Genomic DNA, 21,539 nt, shown 5'->3' with positions numbered 1-21,539 from the left:
TTTTACCTAAACCAAACGCCAAAATATAACTTATTTAAAACGTTTTAAAACGTTTTTGTGTTTGCTGGGAGAAAAGGAAAAAAACCGAAAAGCTTTTATTTGTTTATTGTAATCTAGACACTCCATTCTATATAGGAAAGTTTTTTAGTGTTTCGGATAGCATTATTTTTTTAATTATTGACCAAAATAAGACTAAAATATGGCTTTTTGCCACTTTTAGTCACCAATAGCCCCAAAATGACCTTATCTGATATAGAATACATCAGTTTGTTCAGAAATACTTTTCAGAAATCAGAAAAGGACTCTTAGAAGGCACCTTAACATGTTAACACTCATACGAAAACGAAACCCTACCAGTGTGAGTTTTGTCAGAAATGCTAACGAAATAATTACTCTTACAGGGCACCGTCATGGCGCTGTAATTACCTGGCACTTCGTCAGCTATAAATTTAGCTAGTTTTTGTACAGCACCATACGAGTGATTGTTGACGAGAATTTTATCTCCGTTCTTCCAGTGTAAAGACTTCAACACAGAGTTAACCGCTGTGAAACAAATAAAACAAAATGTTAACATTTATCCACTTTGAAACAAAGATAACAACAACAATGTTATGTTAACTTTTTGTCATTTACCACTATGAAACAAACATAACGAAATACCTTGGTGTAGATTATTCATATCATCCAGTACAGAAATAAATCAAATACTGGAACTTACGTTTCGTTAACACGACGTTTCGTCCGAAACCATCGGACATCATCAGGTGACTGAATTAGGTCGATTGGTGACGTGAGAGACTACGATCAGTACCTGGTCCCATGCGTGCGAGAGTTGAAAGCGTAGTCCTCCACAGTATACAGAAAGCCTACTCACACGGACCATTACCTTCGATTTGGCTCCAACCACCCCCCTCATTCACAAACTTGGGGTTATAAGAACCTTGCCGTACCGCTCAGACACCCTCATTAGCGAAGAGGAGTCCAAAGCTAAGGAACTCAATCACATCTAGAAATCTCTTAGCACCTGCGGCTACCCAAACTGGGCTTTCCAGAAAGCTAAGACAAAGAAAGATCAGACCTTGGCAAGTGCGCAGAACATGAACCAAATCACCAACTCAATGCACGTTACCATATCTTACGTCGCTGGCCTTTCAAAGAGGTTAAAGAAGACCTTAAAGACCTTTGGCATCAACACATCTTTTTAAGCCCACTAACACCCTCCGCGGCAAATTAGTGAAGGCCGAAGACATACCTCCAAAGGATAAACGTAGCAACATCGTTTACGGTATCTCATGTGCGGAAAAGGACTGTAAGGACTCTTATATTGGAGAAACAAAACAATCCCTTAGAGCTAGGATTGGCCAACATCGCAGGCCTAGCTCTAACGAAGCACAGAACTCGGCTGTTTTCACCCACAACAAAGTCACGGGACATACCTTTAATCCGGAAGACGTCATCATTCTGGACAAGGAGGAACGCTGGTTTGAAAGGGGTGTGCGCAAAGCCGTCTGGGTCGAAAGCCCGTCGCTGAACAGAACAGGAGGACTACGCTTTCAACTCCCGCACGCGTGGGACCAGGCACTGAAAGGAATTGATCGCCGTCTCTCACGTGACCTATCGACCTAATTCAGTCACCTGATGATGTCCGATGGTTTCGGACGAAACGTCGTGTTAACGAAACGTAAGTTCCAGTATTTGATTTATTTCTGTACTCTTAAACATAACGAAACATAATGTTATGCTAACATCAACCGCCATGAAACAAACCAAACCAAACATATTGTTATGTTAACATTAACCGCTTTAAAACAAACAGAACAAAATATGTTATATTAGCACTGTCTTTAACCGCTTTAAAACAAACAAAAGAAAATGTAATGCTGTTATGGTAACTTTAACTACTTTAAAACAAGCAAAACAGAACACAATGTTATGCTAATATTAACCGTGTTGAAACAAACAACATAACATCATGGTCCGCTAACATTAACTACTATGAAACAAAACAAAAAAACATAATGTTTTGCTAATATTAACCGCTTTAAAACAAAACCATAACTTAAAATGAAAAAAACAACTGTTATCAGGTTATGCTAACATAATCACTTGAAACAAACAAAACAAAACAAAAACAATTATGATAGGCTAACATTACTCGCTTTAATTAACGGATTAGGCCATTTTAAATCGACTTTCGAAAAGTTTTTTGATACATTCATTGATTTCTCAAAAAGTAAAAATCGCAGTTTAACAAATAACGGTTCAAATGAAAGCCATTATTGGGGGCTAATTGTTGTATCACTATGATAGGCCTGACACCAATATAAACACTTGTTTCGGTGACCCAAGTTCATGGTCATTTCTGCTCACGCACTTTTTTACAGATGGCCTGGAATTTCATATTTCGGTTTCAGCGATTGCCCGAAAAAGGTGGTATGTTTTTTTGAAAAGCGTTTCCGCTTGGAATGTAGATAGTTATTGTTGCTATTACTCTTCGCGATTTTAATTTATGCCCTCTTTAGCCGGCAATTTTCAATGCATTTTACTCAATAGATACGTCGCTTGCATAAATACCGCTATTTTTAACAGTATCGTTTTTGTTAACCAACATACCATCCAAAAGAGTTCTCAAGACTTTGATGAAACCATAGATACCAAATCGGACTGCATGTGATGAACAGATTTTACACTAGAATCAAAAGAACCAGCGTAGGCCCTCTCAAAATGTACTTTTTTTTAATATCGCGTTGTGATAAAAATGACTGCCTTTTCCTTGTTTTTTATAACAAGGAAAAGCTTTACTTACCTCAAACATCAAACGTAGTGCTGTCTCAGTGTCCGTTACTGGTTGGTATTATTCAGATTAAGCGATTTTCATGATTTAGGCCTACTTAGCCTACATTTGACCAACTATTTGCCCACACCGTGTACGAATATATTCCAAATATGGCGCTGCATTCAGTATCACACTAACGACAAGGTTATACTAAGATGTGTAAGACTTTCTGACACTATATTCACGGTTGTTCTAATGGCTATTCAAACTTATGACAAATTTGGCTGGTTTGCGTTGTTCAATACCATTTCACCCTGATGTGACAGTGACGTCACATCCGGGGTCATGTCAGTATAAAGCTGGTTTCATACTACCCTGCTGGTTGCAATGAGCGGCGTGGCGCACGCGCATTGCAGACAAACGGACACAATCAAGGCTGGTCATTGGTTGAAACGCTCTGCCGCTTGCCGGGTGTTCGTGATCGCGCGCCATTATCGTCATCGGGGATTCCTTTTTTGTGATGAAGGCACCAGCCGAAATGTCCGTTTTCCAGAATGCAATGAACATAACTCTGTACTCCCCCGGGGAGATGATGTATTTTGCGACACTCCCCCCTGGAATAGTGCATGGTGGGAAAGAGGGAAAAAGGTCTATACGAATTTTATTTGGCGCAGCATCACTCGCTGGAGTTCGATGGCGCTTAAAGACACCGCATAGATGCGCGAGCGAAACAGCTGTTCACAACTCGTTGACATCACTGCCACCGGGGTGAAAAATGGTATAGGTAATAGATGACTATGAAACCTCAAACTCGCCCCTCGATAAAGGTTGGCAATTGAAGCAGGCCTCAGTTTAGCGAACTTTGTCTAGTTTAATGCGATGCGAGTGCAAGCGCCGCCCGGACTGTGAAGGTTTCTGGATACCGAATATGGGTTTAGATTAGGCCTATATCATGTCCTCTAGGCCATATAATTTATTTTTGGAAAGGAAAGTCTAATCTCGGAGCCTATTCAATTGAGAAGGGACTGGATTTTGTCATAATAATATAAAATTAATACTTGTCGTCCATAACAAGAAATAATGCCTCGCGATTTTTTGGATATCCAGCCATAGTATTTTAATTGATTAAACTGAACATGAAGCTATATCTTTACTAGCTTCATGCACTAATTTGCAGACCCGCCCGGCCTTCTACATGTAGTGAGTACCACATTAGATTGTGTTTACAAGAAATAATAAGCGCTGCCTCCTCGAAATTTCTTATGCCATCAGCTTTGATGATTAAATATTATCTACAACTCGGCACCTGTGTTCAAGGCCTTTCTTTTATCTATTGACCTCAAAAGAAAGGATTAGAATGATCAGAATGCCGGCCCTGACCCCTTTCCACACATTAATAATGAGTCGGTAAGGGAACGTGCTACCGTTATACTTCAGTGAGTACGTATGGCTACTACGCAGTTCAATGGCCTTATTGTGACCTGGCGGGCGTTTTAAAAGCACGGTCCCTGACTGCGTGGGCATATTTCCGGACAAGGAACAATAGAGACCAATTGCCTGGCAATGACGTCACATGTAATCCCAGTCTATAGTGTGATTAGAACATTATAGGCTGGTGGTCACTTATAGTACGATCAGTACGAAAAGTCCAATGCGATTATTAATGTTTTTTCTAAAATTAAAAGAACCACTTTTTAGCGGGAATTTTTGTAAGTTACACAGCTGAAGTTATCAAAGGGTTGAAAGACTACAATATTACGGCATAAACAAGAATTTCTTTGTTTGGTCGTTAAAAGCAAAACAGATTAAAAATAAAACATACTGCTATGCCGGCATTAACCACTGTGAAACAAACAAAACAAAACATAATGTTATGCTAACATTAACCGCTTTAAAACAAGCAAACCAAATGCAATGTAGTCTGCACATCACATCACACGCATTAGGGTTTACCAAGGTTGCCCATTCCACTCTAAATAATTATACAGTCACTTCTTTTCGCTGTTTAAAAACATTACGATTTATCACATACATTTCAAAGTGCTTGCCATTGATGTTGAAGCTAATGGACGGAAAAGGAGAAGCCGTTGCATTTGTTCGTAGGAAAGAGTATTCGTGCTTTCTTAAGAGCTATTTGCTCTAAAATACAACTCTTTAATGTAACGAAAAAGATACGGATGACATTTAATCATCTTTCCCACTCGATTTTAGCTCAAATGTAGCGTATATAAGTTTCATGTGCAATCAACCACAATTAATATGTAATTCGAAACAACCGTTGAATTGACAGCAACATACGCACTTAATGACGGGTCTGTTTTCATTTTTAAAAGTGCTTCTTTTTTATAAGTCAAAGATAAATCCATTTTATGCAAAATCCGTCACTATTCGTCCTTTTTTTATTTTGTAGATTTCAAAATAACGGCCCTAAAAATTTAGAAATATAAATAAATGTTTAATACCACTATGTTTGGCGATTACTTTTTAGCATTATATTTAAGTATGGATATGGTAAATTCAATCTTCTTTTTTAAACTTCAATAAATTATTCAATCACTCGAGGCTGTCCCATATATATAAACCTGAAGAAAAAAGTTCTTGAAAATTGGAAGAACACAACAGGGCTCGTTATGACTCTATATAGCCTTTTACTAAAGTGGTTCTTCTTGGCCTTTCAAGAACCAGTTTTGGTTCTACATACGGTGTCCGCTTTAGAACCCTTTTAGGCCTACTTTTTTCTACGAGTGTTGAACTTGCTTTGTTTGCTGATTTTCATGTTTTTTATATTCGTTTTTGAATTTGTTTTTCTTTATTTTGTGTTTGTTTATTTGACTTCGGGAGATCATGAAAGAATTCAGTTCATCGAAATTGCATTCATTTGTAAAATCACAAAATGACATTGGTTTAACTTTGTGTTGTTATAGCTTGCTTGCTTGCTTGTTGTTTGTTTATTCGTGTATACAGTGTGGGCCAAAAACAACTTTACCCAATTTCAGAGGGTGGTTGCTCAAATTGTAGAAGAGCTATTCATAATATTGTTACATATTCTAGATGTATATATTTCTAAAAGTATGTGATGAAGAAATGAAAGCAAAAGAAGCTAAATTAACAAAATGGTGCTAGTTTTACGTTCGAGGGTCAAAAATCACTTTGTCCACACGTAATTCAATGGTATGTGTCCGATTGCTAAGAGTACGGCATACATTATGCGTTAGGCATATATATACATGTAATTGGTAAACACGTTTGGTTTGTCTTTGAAAAGTGATGATTGTTTACATGTATGAAAGAAATACAATCGATTTTAACCCCAAATTACTTGTCATGTACTCGAACTTCACTCCTGTCATAATTTGACCAACAATTAGCATAACAATTACACAATTGCGAAGGTTTTATCTGGCGCAATTTTTGAATTTTAAATAGGCCTTCGTGACTGCGTGGCTTATTTCTAAACAGGTTTGCAGGTTGTCAACATGGTCAAGATAAGGCAATTCACAACACAAGAGATGTCTTTATGGCAGAGGTATACTTAATTAAGAACAGAAAGCTCATTGGTAGTGCAGCGTCAATTCGGATTCGTTTCCCGAACGTAAGATCCCACCGAAACCTACCATACGAACAACTTTCACAACCTCGGAAGTGTGATGAATAGATGCAAAGCACGGAGCGGACGTCCAAGAACTGGTCGTTCAGCTGCAAATATTGCAGCGGTTCAAACGGAACTTGCAGCTACCCCAATTTGCCGAACATACCACGAACGCAATAAGTTCAATAACTTCTAACTTTCTTGTAGATAACATTTCGTAATGACAAAAAAAAATCAGGTCTGAGGTTACAATTGCTTTGCGCATAATTATTTGAAGAGAATTACGTTTATCTTTGCAACGTGAAAGCTGCGTATCATGACGAAATATCATAGCTTGACATTTAAATTGTTCATGTTTGATTTATTTGATACTATTATATAAAATTGCTGAACAAATTTGTGCGTATATTGAGTAGTTCTCATATTCTTTAATCGAACTCGCCATTGCAAGTGATGCTACGCGACAGCTAGTAGGCCTTCGCGTGGACAAAGTTCATTTTGACTCTTTGATTTAAAACTAGCGTCACGTTTTTAATTTAATACATTTTGGGATAGTTTTTTCACCAAATACTTTACAGAAGATGTTCTTTACGAATATGTAAAAACAATTTGCAGCAGACTTTTTAATTTTGAGATATGAACCTTTTAAATTGGGTAAAGTTGTTTTTGGCCCACACTGTACACTGGGTTCCCTAATGATTATCTAACTCTTTTTAAAGAGCGTCGACGTATGCAGAAAGGCAACGCCATCCAACTTGATCGATTGTGGCGTATAAATAAATAATGAGGGGTTAGTGTAAGAAAGCCCTATCTGTAATAGCTGCCAGGGGTCATATTGTTTAGATGTGTACAATGTAGAATGCAGAAATTGACGAATGTCTATCAGGCAGCTATTGCAGAACCGGTCTTCTTGCTCTAGCCCCTTGATATCTGCAAGGCTACATAAGTGTAAGTGCTTTACTGTAACACCCATCCTCTTTTAACTCTCTTTACGCGGGTTTTCAGAAATGTAAATTGTCATGACCATATTTGGAATCAGCATGAAAAATGCATTAAAATGAGTACAAACAAGCCTAGTATTGGTTCAGTAGTTCTTAAGATAGCTCTTGATATTTTGAGAAAATATTTCAAAACTTCAACTTTTTCCGTTGAAGCGCATGGCTAGCACGAAGAGCATTAAGTATGACACCGCTACTTGTGACCCTAAAGCTACACTTTTAAAAGAGAATCTGAGTATTATTAGATGTGTTTGTTTCATTATTTAATTCCATTTTCGTCTTACCAGTCGAGGCATTTTCAAGTAACACCAGATTTTCTGGACGAGAACCGACGAATTCTGCAACACAATTAACAGCTTTCATGTAGAGATCTTCATATCGACATCGGACCCACAGCTCGGGATTTCTTTCACGCCTCTCCATTAATCTGCAATGGCAAAAAGATGTAATGATACTTGAAAGAAATTAAAAACATATCTTTTGGTCATCTATGGAAAGGAGGAGTATATTGAACGTAAAAAACCATATTGATTGTATAAAGATGGTGATCTCATGACTTGGATGCGATATCTACATCATTACGTTTGGGTTTTGGAAAGAACCTTCTGTTAAATCATGCATGACTCAATTACAAATCTCTACATCCCTTTCTTCTTGTCTATTGATATTTTGAATAGTGTTTATCTTTCCCTAATAGATAGCGCCATGGTCGATTCTTCCTGCATATCAATATGCTTCATTTACATTACATTACAGAGATCAGACACTAATCTCTACAATAACAAACCATAAACAATGATCACCTATATTACAGGTGATATAACAGGTCTATATTACAGGATTAGATTAGTAAACTATGATCTATTTGCAAGTATTATAATATATTGATTGAGCAGGAAAGATGTGATACTATTTTTTTGTATAGTAGTCTAGTTGCCGGCGTCAGGTATTATAGAATGGTTTTTTTATGATGATGACATGTATGATGCAAAATCCTAGGTGTTGTGCGTTTGGCAATTTGGGAGGGGTGGGGGTTCAAAATGACCCCATAGGATTATAAAATCAAAATTTCAATTGAATATATGAATACAAAAACCACCTAAGTCCATACGTTGGCCAAATTGAGTTAAGCATGGGAAATTGTTGCTATACATAGGCCTGTCATATGCATGAAAGAACAACTCAAATTCATCCTCGGTGTCTATTGGGCATGTGAAAAATAGCATGTATGAAAGAATCACCCAATTCCATGATTTGAGTCTTGTAACACATTGATTGAAATCCAGTATGTATAAAAGTCCACTTGTAACACATTCATTGCTAGAGAATGACTTTTGAACAAAAATGGGTTTAATAAAGGAAAGTGTGTGGTTTATATTACATGGCAGAATGCTTATCAACATTATACATACCTGTGTGCTTTATTTTGTATTATCTTACTAGTGGTAATCTCATTCTAACATTGTTGTCTTTGTATATGATTCAAAAAACCACCTAAGTCCAAAATTTAAAATGAACCCCACGAAGTCCCTGAAATGCTAATCGTCATACCTAATACAGGTTAATCCACTCATTTGCAAGTAAAACTTACCATATTGACCAGGTAAATCTAACTGAAGGAATTAAAATGATACACAGGTTTTTCTCTCAAAATAACTTCGCACGGACTTAGGTGGCTTTTATATTCATGTATTCAATTGCTCAAATACCTCTTTCAAATATATCAAATTATTTACATAAATAAACAAAAATAAATAAATAAATAAATAAATAAATAAATAAATAAATAAATAAATAAATAAATAAACGAAAGAAATTGAACAAATTGTAGCGTAGCATTAAAATAATACATATAACCATTGCTGGCAGGAGGACTCGAACCACCGATATTGACATTAGCAGTATGTTGCTCTACCATTGAGCTATGACAGCATGTAGTGATTATGGTCGAGTTTTTAGCTTATACAGTGTTTGTCTGTGATAATGCCGCCTCGTGAAAGAAAGAAATACAAAATCTCAATTTTTAATTTAAATTTATTTGATAATTTTCTAACCTATATTTTCTTTAGAGCAGGGACAAATATTTCCCCTTTTATCCAATTTGACCGCTAAATAAGAATCTATATACTTCTTTTATTACTAATTTAATTCCGCGATTTGTTCCAATAAGCAATATCAAAGATTAATGTCAAGCATCTCACAACAGATATTTAGTTGGCTTAGTGGTTTTGCACAGTGCTTTTTAACCGGGAGGTACCGAGATCGATTCCCACCTCTGCCTGCAATTTTTTTAAAGACTCTGAAATAATAACCTGACATTCGCCGCTGACATTCGTACTGCAGAAGCGGAGTTATAACTTTTTAAAATTTGCTCCTTCCGTAAAAGGGTACATTATTTTGGCACTTTTTCTTTTTTTTTTCCACATTGCTGGTATTAAGGTAATACACTATTTTAAAGTGTTGCGATTTGGTAGTTCACAACATCTTGCGAATGGTAATGAGCTTTGGCAAAAATTGCATTGCTCATTTCCTTGCGAGCGCATAGAAGAATTCAAATATCACAGAAATAATTTTGTAGGTCCTGTGGTTCTTGAGTTATGTTGTAAAGAGGGCTGAAACAACAACACTTTTGTAAATTGTACATAACTCATTAACAACAATAAATTAAGCAAGTTTTCAAAATATATAATTTGTAGAATGAACCTTTGCAAAACATCAAGGTGTTATTTGTCAATAATTTATTGATCTAGAGAATGAAAATCGATTTTTTTTGGTTGCTTCGACCAACAACTCCTCGTCTACCCTTAAATATCAAATGGTCATAATTGGCGGTCACTTCAAATCATCCCCAACTGAACGAGGTTCAGGAAAGTCCTCTCATTGTCAATTGTTGGTTAGCCCACCACTTGAACAGGATTTAGCCAAAGCAAACAAAGACTTAAGCTTTTTACTAATGCTATACATAAGTATAAGCTTATTATCCTCTTCAACAATAGGATTAAAGATTGGTGCTTGACTGGAATTACGTGCTAGTGTCATTGGTTATTGTTAAAAGGCAATAAGGTGTGTAATTGCAATATTTCCTCTAAATAGGAAAGACTCTCTACATCGAACCATGGATGCTGAAGGTTCGCAATACTGTTATTAGCTGTTATTTAGGGGAAGGTATCTTCCAACCCCAATTTCAAATGATGAACTTTTTATTCTTTGTATGACACAGAATTGATAGATAATATTGTTCATTCCATTTAGTCTGTCCTTTACGTTTATTTTGCATTGAAGGTGATACTACACCCCTTGATGAATTTGTGACTATTTTTGCATTTTCTCAAAAAATAAAAAAACACTGGTAACAAAAGTTATGAGATCAACGTTACTGCACAATTTTAGCATTATTTTCGTAAGACAAATTACAGTTTAACACTCATTTTGAGGATTCATAGTTTTTCACAGGGTGTTGACCGACAAAATTTCTTATAAGATAGTGTTTAGTGGATGTAAAACGGTAACATATCTGATCATACATATATTATAGGGCCAAGGAATCCAATGGAATTTCAGTGACTCAAGACAAGCGGTACGTTATTTATGATAAGAAAAGGGATACCGCTAGAATGTACCTCATTTCTTAACATACATAATGAACCACTTGTCTTGAATCACTGAAATGTCAGTGAAGTAATTGGATTCCTTACCCTATAATATTCATAACTTTTATTACCAGTGTGTAGTTATTTTTTGAGAAAAATGCAAAATTAGTCACAAAATTTATCAGGGGATGTAGTACCACCTTAAGGTTCATTGTTGATTACATATCCTTGTACATTATTTGCAAGGTAAGTATTGTAACCGCTCCTCCAATTCGGTGATAGATTATTGAGAAATAAATACACTCAAACACTGTTACTAGAAGTTTATATTCAATAAGAGTCAATATTTTTCTGACATTACACTGTTACACACCTCTATTATGCGATATTTTCATGAATCACGGTCAAAGATTTTATAAGTAAAAATAATATAATAAATTTGTTTAACTTAAGCAATGTGTGGTAACATTTTGCTTTCAAGAATAAATCACTATGTCGCACGCGTGTTCTTGATCTCGATTTTCAAGTTTTTCACTTCTTTACACCATTACCTTGCAACTCGTAAAACCCGTAAAATTGAATGAACATTTAGCGGGTGGCCTTTCATTAATGTAATCAAAATTGATTCGTTAGGAAAGTTTGCCTTTTCTTTACAGTCACTTGATTCATTTTACGCTTGGTAGAAAACAGATTACGAACATGTTTCCCTCGGAGATTTTGTCTAGCGTACCCGGAGCGTCTGTTGGAGTACTTTATAATGTGTTTTGCGTAAAATAAAAAGAGGAAAAGAATTGATCAACCATGAGTAGTTTGGGAACTCTTAAATTCCCAAACTACTCTACTTAAAAGTAATCCAGATAAGGAAACTTTAAAAATGTTCTACGTTTTCCTTTTCATTTGACATTCGTTAAGTAAAGAATGCCTCCAATCTCAATTTTAAAGGCAGTAAAACACGTGAGAACACCCGCCAGAGAATAAGTGAGAAATTTAATCTTTTCCTGTATTTACACTCGTCACTGAGCGGCGAAGTCATAGCGCTTTTCTCTTTGAAAACTCTCTGCCTTATTGGTCAATATCAATCGCTCATCACTCGACGACTGAGTGTACATTAGCTTAATAAGAGTGCTTCCTTGCAACATGACGTGTTTTGTTTTAGAATGTTCGATACGTGTCATAAAAATTACATGTATTCAAATGTCAAAACGCAAATGTATTCAAAACGTAAATGTATTCAAAACGCAAATGTATTCAAAACGCAAGTTTACAGGAAAAAATCATTTTTATAAATGGTTGAGATGTAAAGTTAGCTTCTCAGTTTTTTCTCTTGTTCGGTGTCTCTCGTCCAAAACAAAATTGGAATGCTTTCATCACAAGTATGCGACAACTCTAGAATTGAGGTAAATATTCCGAGTCAAACGGCTCGAATCATCATCATCCTTCGGCTGCGTAGCAGGCGACCCCTGATATCTCAGTATACAGCGATCTTTGGTAAGTACGGCTATCCAATCTGTTCTGCAAGAATCATGCCTTCATCGTACCCTATAGCACACGTCGGGTGTAAGTTAAATAGAGGTGCATGGGCGTCAAGGCCTCCCTTTATCATGAGGTGGTACCTAAAGAGCATGCCTTCCAGCAGGTTCTTCTTCAGGCAGACGAAAGAGTACCCAAAGCGTGTCTTCTGGCGATACATTACATAGTTGAAAAGAGGCTCTGTTGGTAATGACATTATGGTAGTGTATGAGACATGGCGAGGATGTGTTTCAACTCCCTAGTCGAGATCTGATGTGACATTCTTTAGTAGAAAGTCTACTAACACTATAAATAGGAATGGCTCGAATAACGATTCACAACTAATCAAAATTTTGAAACAGGAGGCAGTTATGAATATCAAGACGTCATGGGCGCAGCTTGCGAGGTATAAGGATTACTTTAAAAAAAATTCTTGTGTGTGACCTTCAAAACAATGCTCTGGATGTATTACCGTCCCACCCAAATAAAACATAGCATACATATTTTGACGTTAGGCTCTATATACTAATTAATTCCTAGGCAATTCGGCTATTTTGAAGCAGATAATTTGAAACTTGAGTCAGTTTTATGCTATACAATTACAATATCGATCGCTTTCCTCCAGTATGATCAGGTACGTTACTGTTTTACATCCACTAGACACTATCTTAAAAGAAATTTTGTCGGTCAACACCCTGTGAAAAACTATGAATCTTCAAAATCAGTATTCCACTGTAAATTGCATTAATAAAATAATGTTAACATTGTGCAGAAATGTCAGTCTCAGATTTTTAAACGTCATGAAACCTGAACCGCATTATTGTACATTTTAATAGTCGATGAAAAACAGATTTAATATAGGTTAAACTGTGTGGAACTATACGCAATTATACCGATTTAAATGTAAAGCAATGCCTTAAGGGATGAGTCTATAGGAATAACGACCAAACAAAGAAATTCTTGTTTAAGCCGTAATATTGTAGTCTTTCAACCCTTTCACAACTTCAGCTGAAAAAAATAAAAAAATTCCCGCTAAAAAGTGGTTCTTTTAATTTTAGAAAATACATTAATAATCGCATTGGACTTTTCGTACTGATCGTACTATAAGTGACCACCAGCCTATAATGTTCTAATCACACTATAGACTGGGAGCTTACATGTGACGTCATTGCCAGGCAATTGGTCTCTATTGTTCCTTGTCCGGAAATATGCCCACGCAGTCAGGGACCGTGCTTTTAAAACTCCCGCCAGATCACAATAAGGCCATTGAACTGCGTAGTAGCCATACGTACTCATTGAAGTATAACGGTAGCACGTTCCCTTACCGACTCATTATTAATGTGTGGAAAGGGGTCAGGGACGGCATTCTGATCATTCTAATCCTTTCTTTTGAGGTCAATAGATAAAAGAAAGCCTTGAACACAGGTGCCGAGTTGTAGATAATATTTAATCATCAAAGCTGATGGCATAAGAAATTTCGAGGAGGCAGCGCTTATTATTTCTTGTAAACACAATCTAATGTGGTACTCACTACATGTATATAGAAGGCCGGGCGGGTCTGCAAATTAGTGCATGAAGCTAGTAAAGATATAGCTTTATCAGTCCAAGAGAACGCCAAATATGGATCAGGAGTATTACATAATAATACCCTGCTATGACAATAGCTGCACTAGGTTAATCGTATAATCTCCTTATGTGGTTAGCATGGCTGGGCCAGGAAATCCACAAGGTCAGCCAATGTATGTACATGTATTCGGTACATGTACCATATCTTTTACAATGGGTGATAAATTTCTGGTTTGTTTTATTTCAAAACGCAACATTCGATATTCTAAAGCTTGGTCCAAATCCAAGAGAAGAACCAACTCTAGTAATTTATGTGGTTTCAAATTATATCAGACGTTGCCGTTTTGATAGAAATGGTGTTTGTTGATGTGCACAGTTTCCCATTAGATCATAACATGCTGTTGTACATCCAAGGTCAAAGGTCTTTTAATCCATATTTGGCGTTGTTCTGGGACTGTTTATGTTCAGTTTAATCAATTAAAATACTATGGCTGGATATCAAAAAAATCGCGAGGCATTAAGTATTAATTTTTATATTATTATGACAAAATCCAGTCCCTTCTCAATTGAATAGGTTCCGAGATTAGACTTTCCTTTCCAAAAATAAATTATATGGCCTAGAGGACATGATATAGGTCTAATCTTATCCCATATTCGGTATCCAGAAACCTTCACAGTCTGAGCGGCGCTTGCACTCGCATCGCATTAAACTAGACAAAGTTCGCTAAACTGAGGCCTGCTTCAATTGCCAACCTTTATCGAGGGGCGAGTTTGAGGTTTCATAGTCATCTATTACCTATACCATTTTCACCCCGATTGTGATGTCAACGCGTTGTGAACAGCTGTTTCGCTCGCGCATCTATGCGGTGTCTTTAAGCACGTGCGTATGTACACCAGCGCTATCGAACTTCAGCGAGTGATGCTGCGCCTAATAAAATTCGTTTCATATCTCTTTCCCGCCATGAGTGTCGCAAAATACATCATCTCCCCGGGGGAGTACAGAGTTATGTTCATTGCATTCTGGAAAACGGACATTTCGGCTGGTGCCTTCATCACAAAAAAGGAATCCCCGATCATCACGATAATGGCGCGCGATCACGAACACCCGGCAAGCGGCAGAGCGTTTCAACCAATGACAGGTCTTGATTGTGTCCGTTTGTCTGCAATGCGCGTGCGCCACGCCGCTCATTGCAACCGGCATGGTAGTATGAAACCAGCACAGAGGAGTAAGATATCTTACTCCTCTGTGGAAACCAGCTTTATACTGACGTGACCCCGGATGTGACGTCACTGTCACATCAGGGTGAAATGTAGTCTCGGTACCAGCCGGTTTGTGCTCCTCCGTCACCGTTAGTGACGGAGGAGCACAAACCGGCTAGTACCAAGACTAGGTGAAATGGTATTGAACAACGCAAACCAGCCAAATTTGTCATAAGTTTGAATAGCCATTAGAACAACCGTGAATATAGTGTCAGAAAGTCTTACACATCTTAGTATAACCTTGTCGTTAGTGTGATACTGAATGCAGCGCCATATTTGGAATATATTCGTACACGGTGTGGGCAAATAGTTGCTCAAATGTAGGCTAAGTAGGCCTAAATCATGAAAATCGCTTAATCGGAATAATACTAACCAGTAACGGACACTGAGACAGCACTACGTTTGAAGTTTGAGGTAAGTAAAGCTTTTCCTTGTTATAAAAAACTAGGAAAAGGCAGTCATTTTTATCCCGCCGCGATATTTTAAAAAAGTACATTTTGAGAGGGCCTACGCTGGTTCTTTTGATTCTAGTGTAAAATCTGTTCATCACATGTAGTCCGATTTGGTATCTATGGTCTCATCAAAGTCTTGAGAACTCTTTTGGATGTTATGTTGGTTAACAAAAACGATACTGTTAAAAATAGCGGTATTTATGCAAGCGACGTATCTATTGTGTAAAATGCATTGAAAATTGTCGGCTAAAGAGGGCATAAATTAAAATCGCGAAGAGTAATAGCAACAATAACTATCTACATTCCAAGCGGAAACGCTTTTCAAAAACATACCACCTTTTTCGGGCAATCGCTGAAACCGAAATATGAAATTCCAGGCCATCTGTAAAAAAGTGCGTGAGCAGAAACGACCATGAACTTGGGTCACCGAAACAAGTGTTTATATTGGTGTCAGGCCTATCATAGTGATACAACAATTAACCCCCAATAATGGCTTTCATTTGAACCGTTATTTGTTAAACTGCGATTTTTACTTTTTGAGAAATCAATGAATGTATCAAAAAACTTTTCGAAAGTCGATTTAAAATGGCATAACCCGTTAAAACGTTAGACTACGTTACTCATTACGTTGCTACATTAAATCTATTATTGAGGATAACATTTGCACCGTTTTAAAACCTGAATTGAACTATGTACTACCGAGTCGCACAAGGGGCTTTAACCAAATCCAGTGTTAGTACCATTCATCAAAATACACCAGTCTGATATACCGTGAACCGTTAATACACACCCAGCAAACACAAAACGTTTTCGACATCATTCGCAAAAGGTTATAAAAGGTTGTCAGAAAACGTTTAAATGTCGGGTTATATAAAGGGTACATTAATGGTATAAAACGTTTACATAACATTAAATAACATTTGTTGGTAATTTACTGCACAGCAAACACAAATGTTTTACAGAAAACATTTAAATGTCGGGTTATATAAAGGGTATAAAAACGTTTTAATAACATTCCAAAAACATTTTGAAAACTTGGTACAAATCATTCTAAACAAAATGTTATTTTGGGGTTGAAAAATATTTTGCAAAAATGTTTGCCCAAAATATTTACAATAACGTTTTTAAAATGTTTTCACGACCTTTATATAACCCGACATTTAAATGTTATTAAAACGTTTTGTAAAAAACATTTTAAGAACATTTCTGTGTTTACTGGGTGCAAATATTTTAACATAATGTTATTTAAGTGTTGACAAAATATTTGGCCAAAAATGTTTGCAAAAATAGTTTACAATGACATTTCGAAAACATTTTACAAATATTGTTGTAGTGTGTTTTCATACAAAAGGTTTAAACGATTTCATGACCTTTATATAACCCGACATTTTAATGCTATTAAAACGTTTTTACCTAAACCAAATTCCAAAATATAACTTATTTAAAACGTTTTAAAAACGCTTTTGTGTTTGCTGGGGCAGACACCCCCACACACCCCACCACATACCCCTATAAATATAAGTATTGGTATGAAAATGATAGCACGCTAGAGTGTAATGGTTATAGAATATCGTTGCTTGGCAACATATTCCTACCAGCTTTAGTGAACGAAAATAAATTAAACTTTGAGTGAAATTGAGTAAATCCATTGTCTTACTCTAGAGGATGCGATTCCACAATATGTCTACAAAATGACATTTATTTGTGGGTAGTTTGACATACAATACATTAGCCAGTACATTTTCAATTTAGTATCTTGCATTACACCGTATCCCCAAGACTCGGCAATATAAGGCTATTAATATCAATTGCTATCACTTTCATAGACAGTGATTAATTATCTGTTTCAAATAGATATGGGTTCGTCTAGTTCGTCCGATAATAGCAAAGATGTAAAGTCTACACAAAAAGTAACACAGCTGTTATAAATACGCGTATACCTTTAGAACTAATAATTATTTCCACTATATTTCTGCATAGAAAGATGGATGATTTATTTATGCGAATTTTGATACCCCATTTGTCAAATGTTGTTCAATATTAATAACACAGTAGTGCCTTTGACAAAAAATCCCAGAATTTAAAAGTTGTAGTTTACAGCGATCAATGGTTATTACGCAAGCATTGTGGCACGAAAAAAAACCCATTATCTTCGCGCTGACTTCAAATCAATACAAAAAGCTGCAACTTTAAAATTCGGGTATTTCTCTTTACAAACACTGCTGCTGTGTTGTTAATATTGAACGAAATTGGACAATGGGGTAACAAAATGCGCGTAAATAAATCATCCTTTATTTCTATGTTGAAATATTGTGAACACAAATGTCAGTTCTGACCAAAGAGGTTTTAAATAGAAATAGAGTCGCAATAGATTATATAATCTTTTGTTCGTTTGATGCCGATTAGAAGTTGCGACAGGCTATTCATAAAAGTGGTACCATTGTTTCGAATAAAGGGGTTCCGCCATTAAATTGGTCACTGACCCGGCATCATATTAACGCTCTACACAACAGGCGAGTATCAATAAGTGACCACACTACAGTCATGTGTAAGGGCAGTCATTTGTAAAGTGGTACCATTGTACTCAATGTATCCCAAAATTATGTGTGCTTGTGTGGGTCTGAAGACTATAAGGAGGCTTTAGCTGTCGATGCAATCATCTTTACCACCCACCTGACGATAGGTGTTTCATTTAAATAAATTGAATGCTCTTGGTGATCGATTACACATTAGAATGTATGAAGGCTGCCATTTCCAGTCCATATATCTATATTACACTATAATGGTAATCGCTATACGTATAGGGCCTACATGTAAGTATAAGTATAGGCATATAAAGGTTGTTTTTAAGAAATTTCCATTTAATTTTATTTTAAGAAGGAGATTGGTATAGAAATAGTGGCGTACCCAAAGAGGGGAGGGGGTTGGGGAGGGACAGATTCACCTCTGTGAGAAGTCTTGGGAGGGGGGGGGGAGGGAGAAGGGGAGGAGTGGATATGGAGAATGAGAATGAGGGCTGGAGGAAGGGATAATAAAGACAAGTAGATAAATAGAAATATAAGGAAAATTATGGGAATGAGAGAGGGAGGGTGAGAGGGGACAATGAGAGCGAGGGAGTGATAAAATGTAGGCCTAGGAAAGAATAAGTACAGAGAAGGGAAAAGAAAGGAATGATAAATACATTTAATAATAATTATTAGGCCTATATAATAACTAAACACATAACAGCACTGGGCAGCCATTCGACGATGTCAATGCCTTTATTCGTTACGTAATTAAAACGCCCAGTCCCATTTCACACCTACCAAACACAACTCACCCAATTTCGCAAACTGGACGTTGAATGTACACTCTCATGAATATTGATTGGCAACATTTTCCAATATGTCAGCGCTCTAATCGGAAACAATAGAACAATAGACCCTGCAGAGCGTTGGTTCTGACGCTGTATTCGTATTTACAACAGCTGCGATACTTTTTGCGCAGTCTTTAGTTATTTACACAAACAACTACGTACACCTTCCGATCTGCCCCACTCCCTACACACAAATATACCAAATATACACTCCTTCCAACATTTTGAGGTAACCATGTAAAAACACTGATTATACACCACCGCCTGCTGCTATGCAAACTCAAGGCTAATGTTGACTTTCCTTCATTCGGCCTTCCTTGCAGAAACAATGTGAAGAGATATGACAATGTACACTGCTAATTAATTACTGAAAATCTCGGTTAATGACACCCACACCACCACATCCCCACACACCGTACCACCATATACACCCCCACACCCCTATACACACCCACGCACCTCACCCATACATGAAGTGATAATTATTTCATGGCGATACCGGGTCAGGCCAATCAATTAAAATTGCTTTTCTACTTGTTGTTTAATTACAGATACATCTCGCCTTTCTGATGAACCAGGCAAAATAAGCTCAAATACAGGGATTGAGTAATTCTCATTACATAGCACGGTGTTTCGTTTTATAACGGACTTTTCAAACATTGTGAGTAGGCCTATAATAGGCAGCACTGTAATATCCAGAGATCATCTATTCAAAACTACTGGGGACAATTGTTTTATGTAATAATTTGTGTCGATGTGGTAATGTCACTTTAAAAACTAAATATCCATTGGAAAGCTCCAATATAATCTCTTTGTTTTATTTTTTGCAAAAGGGATTAAGGGTTTGTCTTGAAATAGGTAGTTTTGTTTTAGCTTTATCAAAGACTAGTCTTATAGAGGATGACGTCCATATTTCAAGCAAGCGGAACATCATTTGTAGTTAAAATGTTGATAGTATGTCAATGACTCGATGTTTTTATGTAATCTGTCAATTTGTATTCTTATAAATATAGATAGAATCAATGAAGAAACGCGTTTTTCTGAACTCTGTCTCATCAACTTAGCATCATAAATGCCTATCAGAAATAGGAAAAACATTGATATACCGGTATTTACGGCAACAATAAAGATCACCATCATTTTACAAATCAATGTGGATTTTCGTGTCCCAGGATACTTTAAAATTCCATGGACAACAATAAGAAGCCAATCAGCTTTTAATGTTGTTACTATTGTCCAATTTATATTCATACTTTGTGCATTATTTCCTATCCTATATCAGAAAACGGAGAGCATAACCATTCTGATATTGAAATAAAAATCTATGTTTAAAATGAGGTTGATACACTGAATGTTTCATTTTGCTGGAAAGAGATACAGTATAAAGTGAAAAGAAATGTGTGACAATGGAAGTGGGCAAAACCAGCGTGCAAACTGGAAACCCTGCGGTATTTGATACTTTTACAGTTTCCTTGCTGTACAACACCTTCACTCGGTCCATGAAAGTTATGCGAGGCAAGAATTGTAATCGAAATCTGATTCGGTGATAGATTTTTGAGACATAAATACACTCAAAACAGTGCTTCTAACCTTCATACGCACCTGACAATATACGAACGTACAGCTAGGCGCTGTGACATTTTCAAGAATCATTTTGTAAAACATCACTGTTTAATATTTCTTAACTAAAACAATGTGTGGTAATATTCTGCCTTCAGGGGTAAAGCACAATGGCGCACTTGGGGCATTGATATCGATTTTCAAGTTCTTTACTTCTTTACACCATTACCTTGTGACTTCGTTAAATCCGTAAAATTGAATGAACATTTAGCGGGTGGCCTTTTATTAATGTAATCAACATTGATTTGTTCAGAAAGTTTGCCTTTTCTTTACAGACACTTGATTCATTTTACGCTTGGTCGAAAACAGATTACGAACATGTTTCCCTCGGAGATTTTGTCTAGCGTACCCAGAGCGCCTGTTTGAGTACTTTGTATGTATTTTGGGTAAAATATTTTAGAGGATAAGAATCGATCAACCATAAGTGGTTAAGTAGGCCAGAAGAAGAAATTTTTAAAATTGTCTGCATTTTCCTTCTTAGGTCAATTCACATTACAAAGCGCCTCCAGCGGTTACTAGGGAGAGGCTAGAATATGCAATGCATTATGGCACAATGTCGACATCTAAATTCCGCGTAATACGAATACAAGATAGGAATATTATGTCATTATGTGTTTAAATATCAATATAAAATTATAATGATGTTACACGCGAATGCACACTAAAACAGCAACTTACAATTATAGTAGATCCATTTTTTCTATTAATCACACGGAATCCTTCATGGAGATGTTTTCAACATCATTATTATCACACTCGCTTGAAAACCCAAATGGTTGCTTGAAAGGCGATATCGACCCTGGAGGTCAAATATTGGACTGGCA

At 36.6% G+C, this 21,539-nt stretch overlaps 1 protein-coding gene across 1 annotated transcript in view; it reads right to left on the bottom strand.

Annotated features, from left to right (window-relative positions):
* The window catches only part of LOC140164695 (uncharacterized), a 43,691-nt gene that overhangs the window by 7,394 nt on the left and 14,758 nt on the right, over positions 1-21,539 (bottom strand). Inside the window, exons 2-3 of the mRNA XM_072188050.1 lie at positions 7,648-7,790; positions 427-543 (exon numbers count right to left, since the gene is read on the bottom strand). Of these exons, the coding sequence (XP_072044151.1) occupies positions 427-543; positions 7,648-7,790 (260 nt within the window). The remainder of the gene's footprint in view (positions 1-426; positions 544-7,647; positions 7,791-21,539) is intronic.

This window comes from Amphiura filiformis, chromosome 11 (genome assembly GCF_039555335.1).
Source record: "Amphiura filiformis chromosome 11, Afil_fr2py, whole genome shotgun sequence".
In the NCBI taxonomy this organism is placed as follows: domain Eukaryota; kingdom Metazoa; phylum Echinodermata; class Ophiuroidea; order Amphilepidida; family Amphiuridae; genus Amphiura; species Amphiura filiformis.
This window is presented reverse-complemented; position numbering and strand designations above follow the sequence as displayed.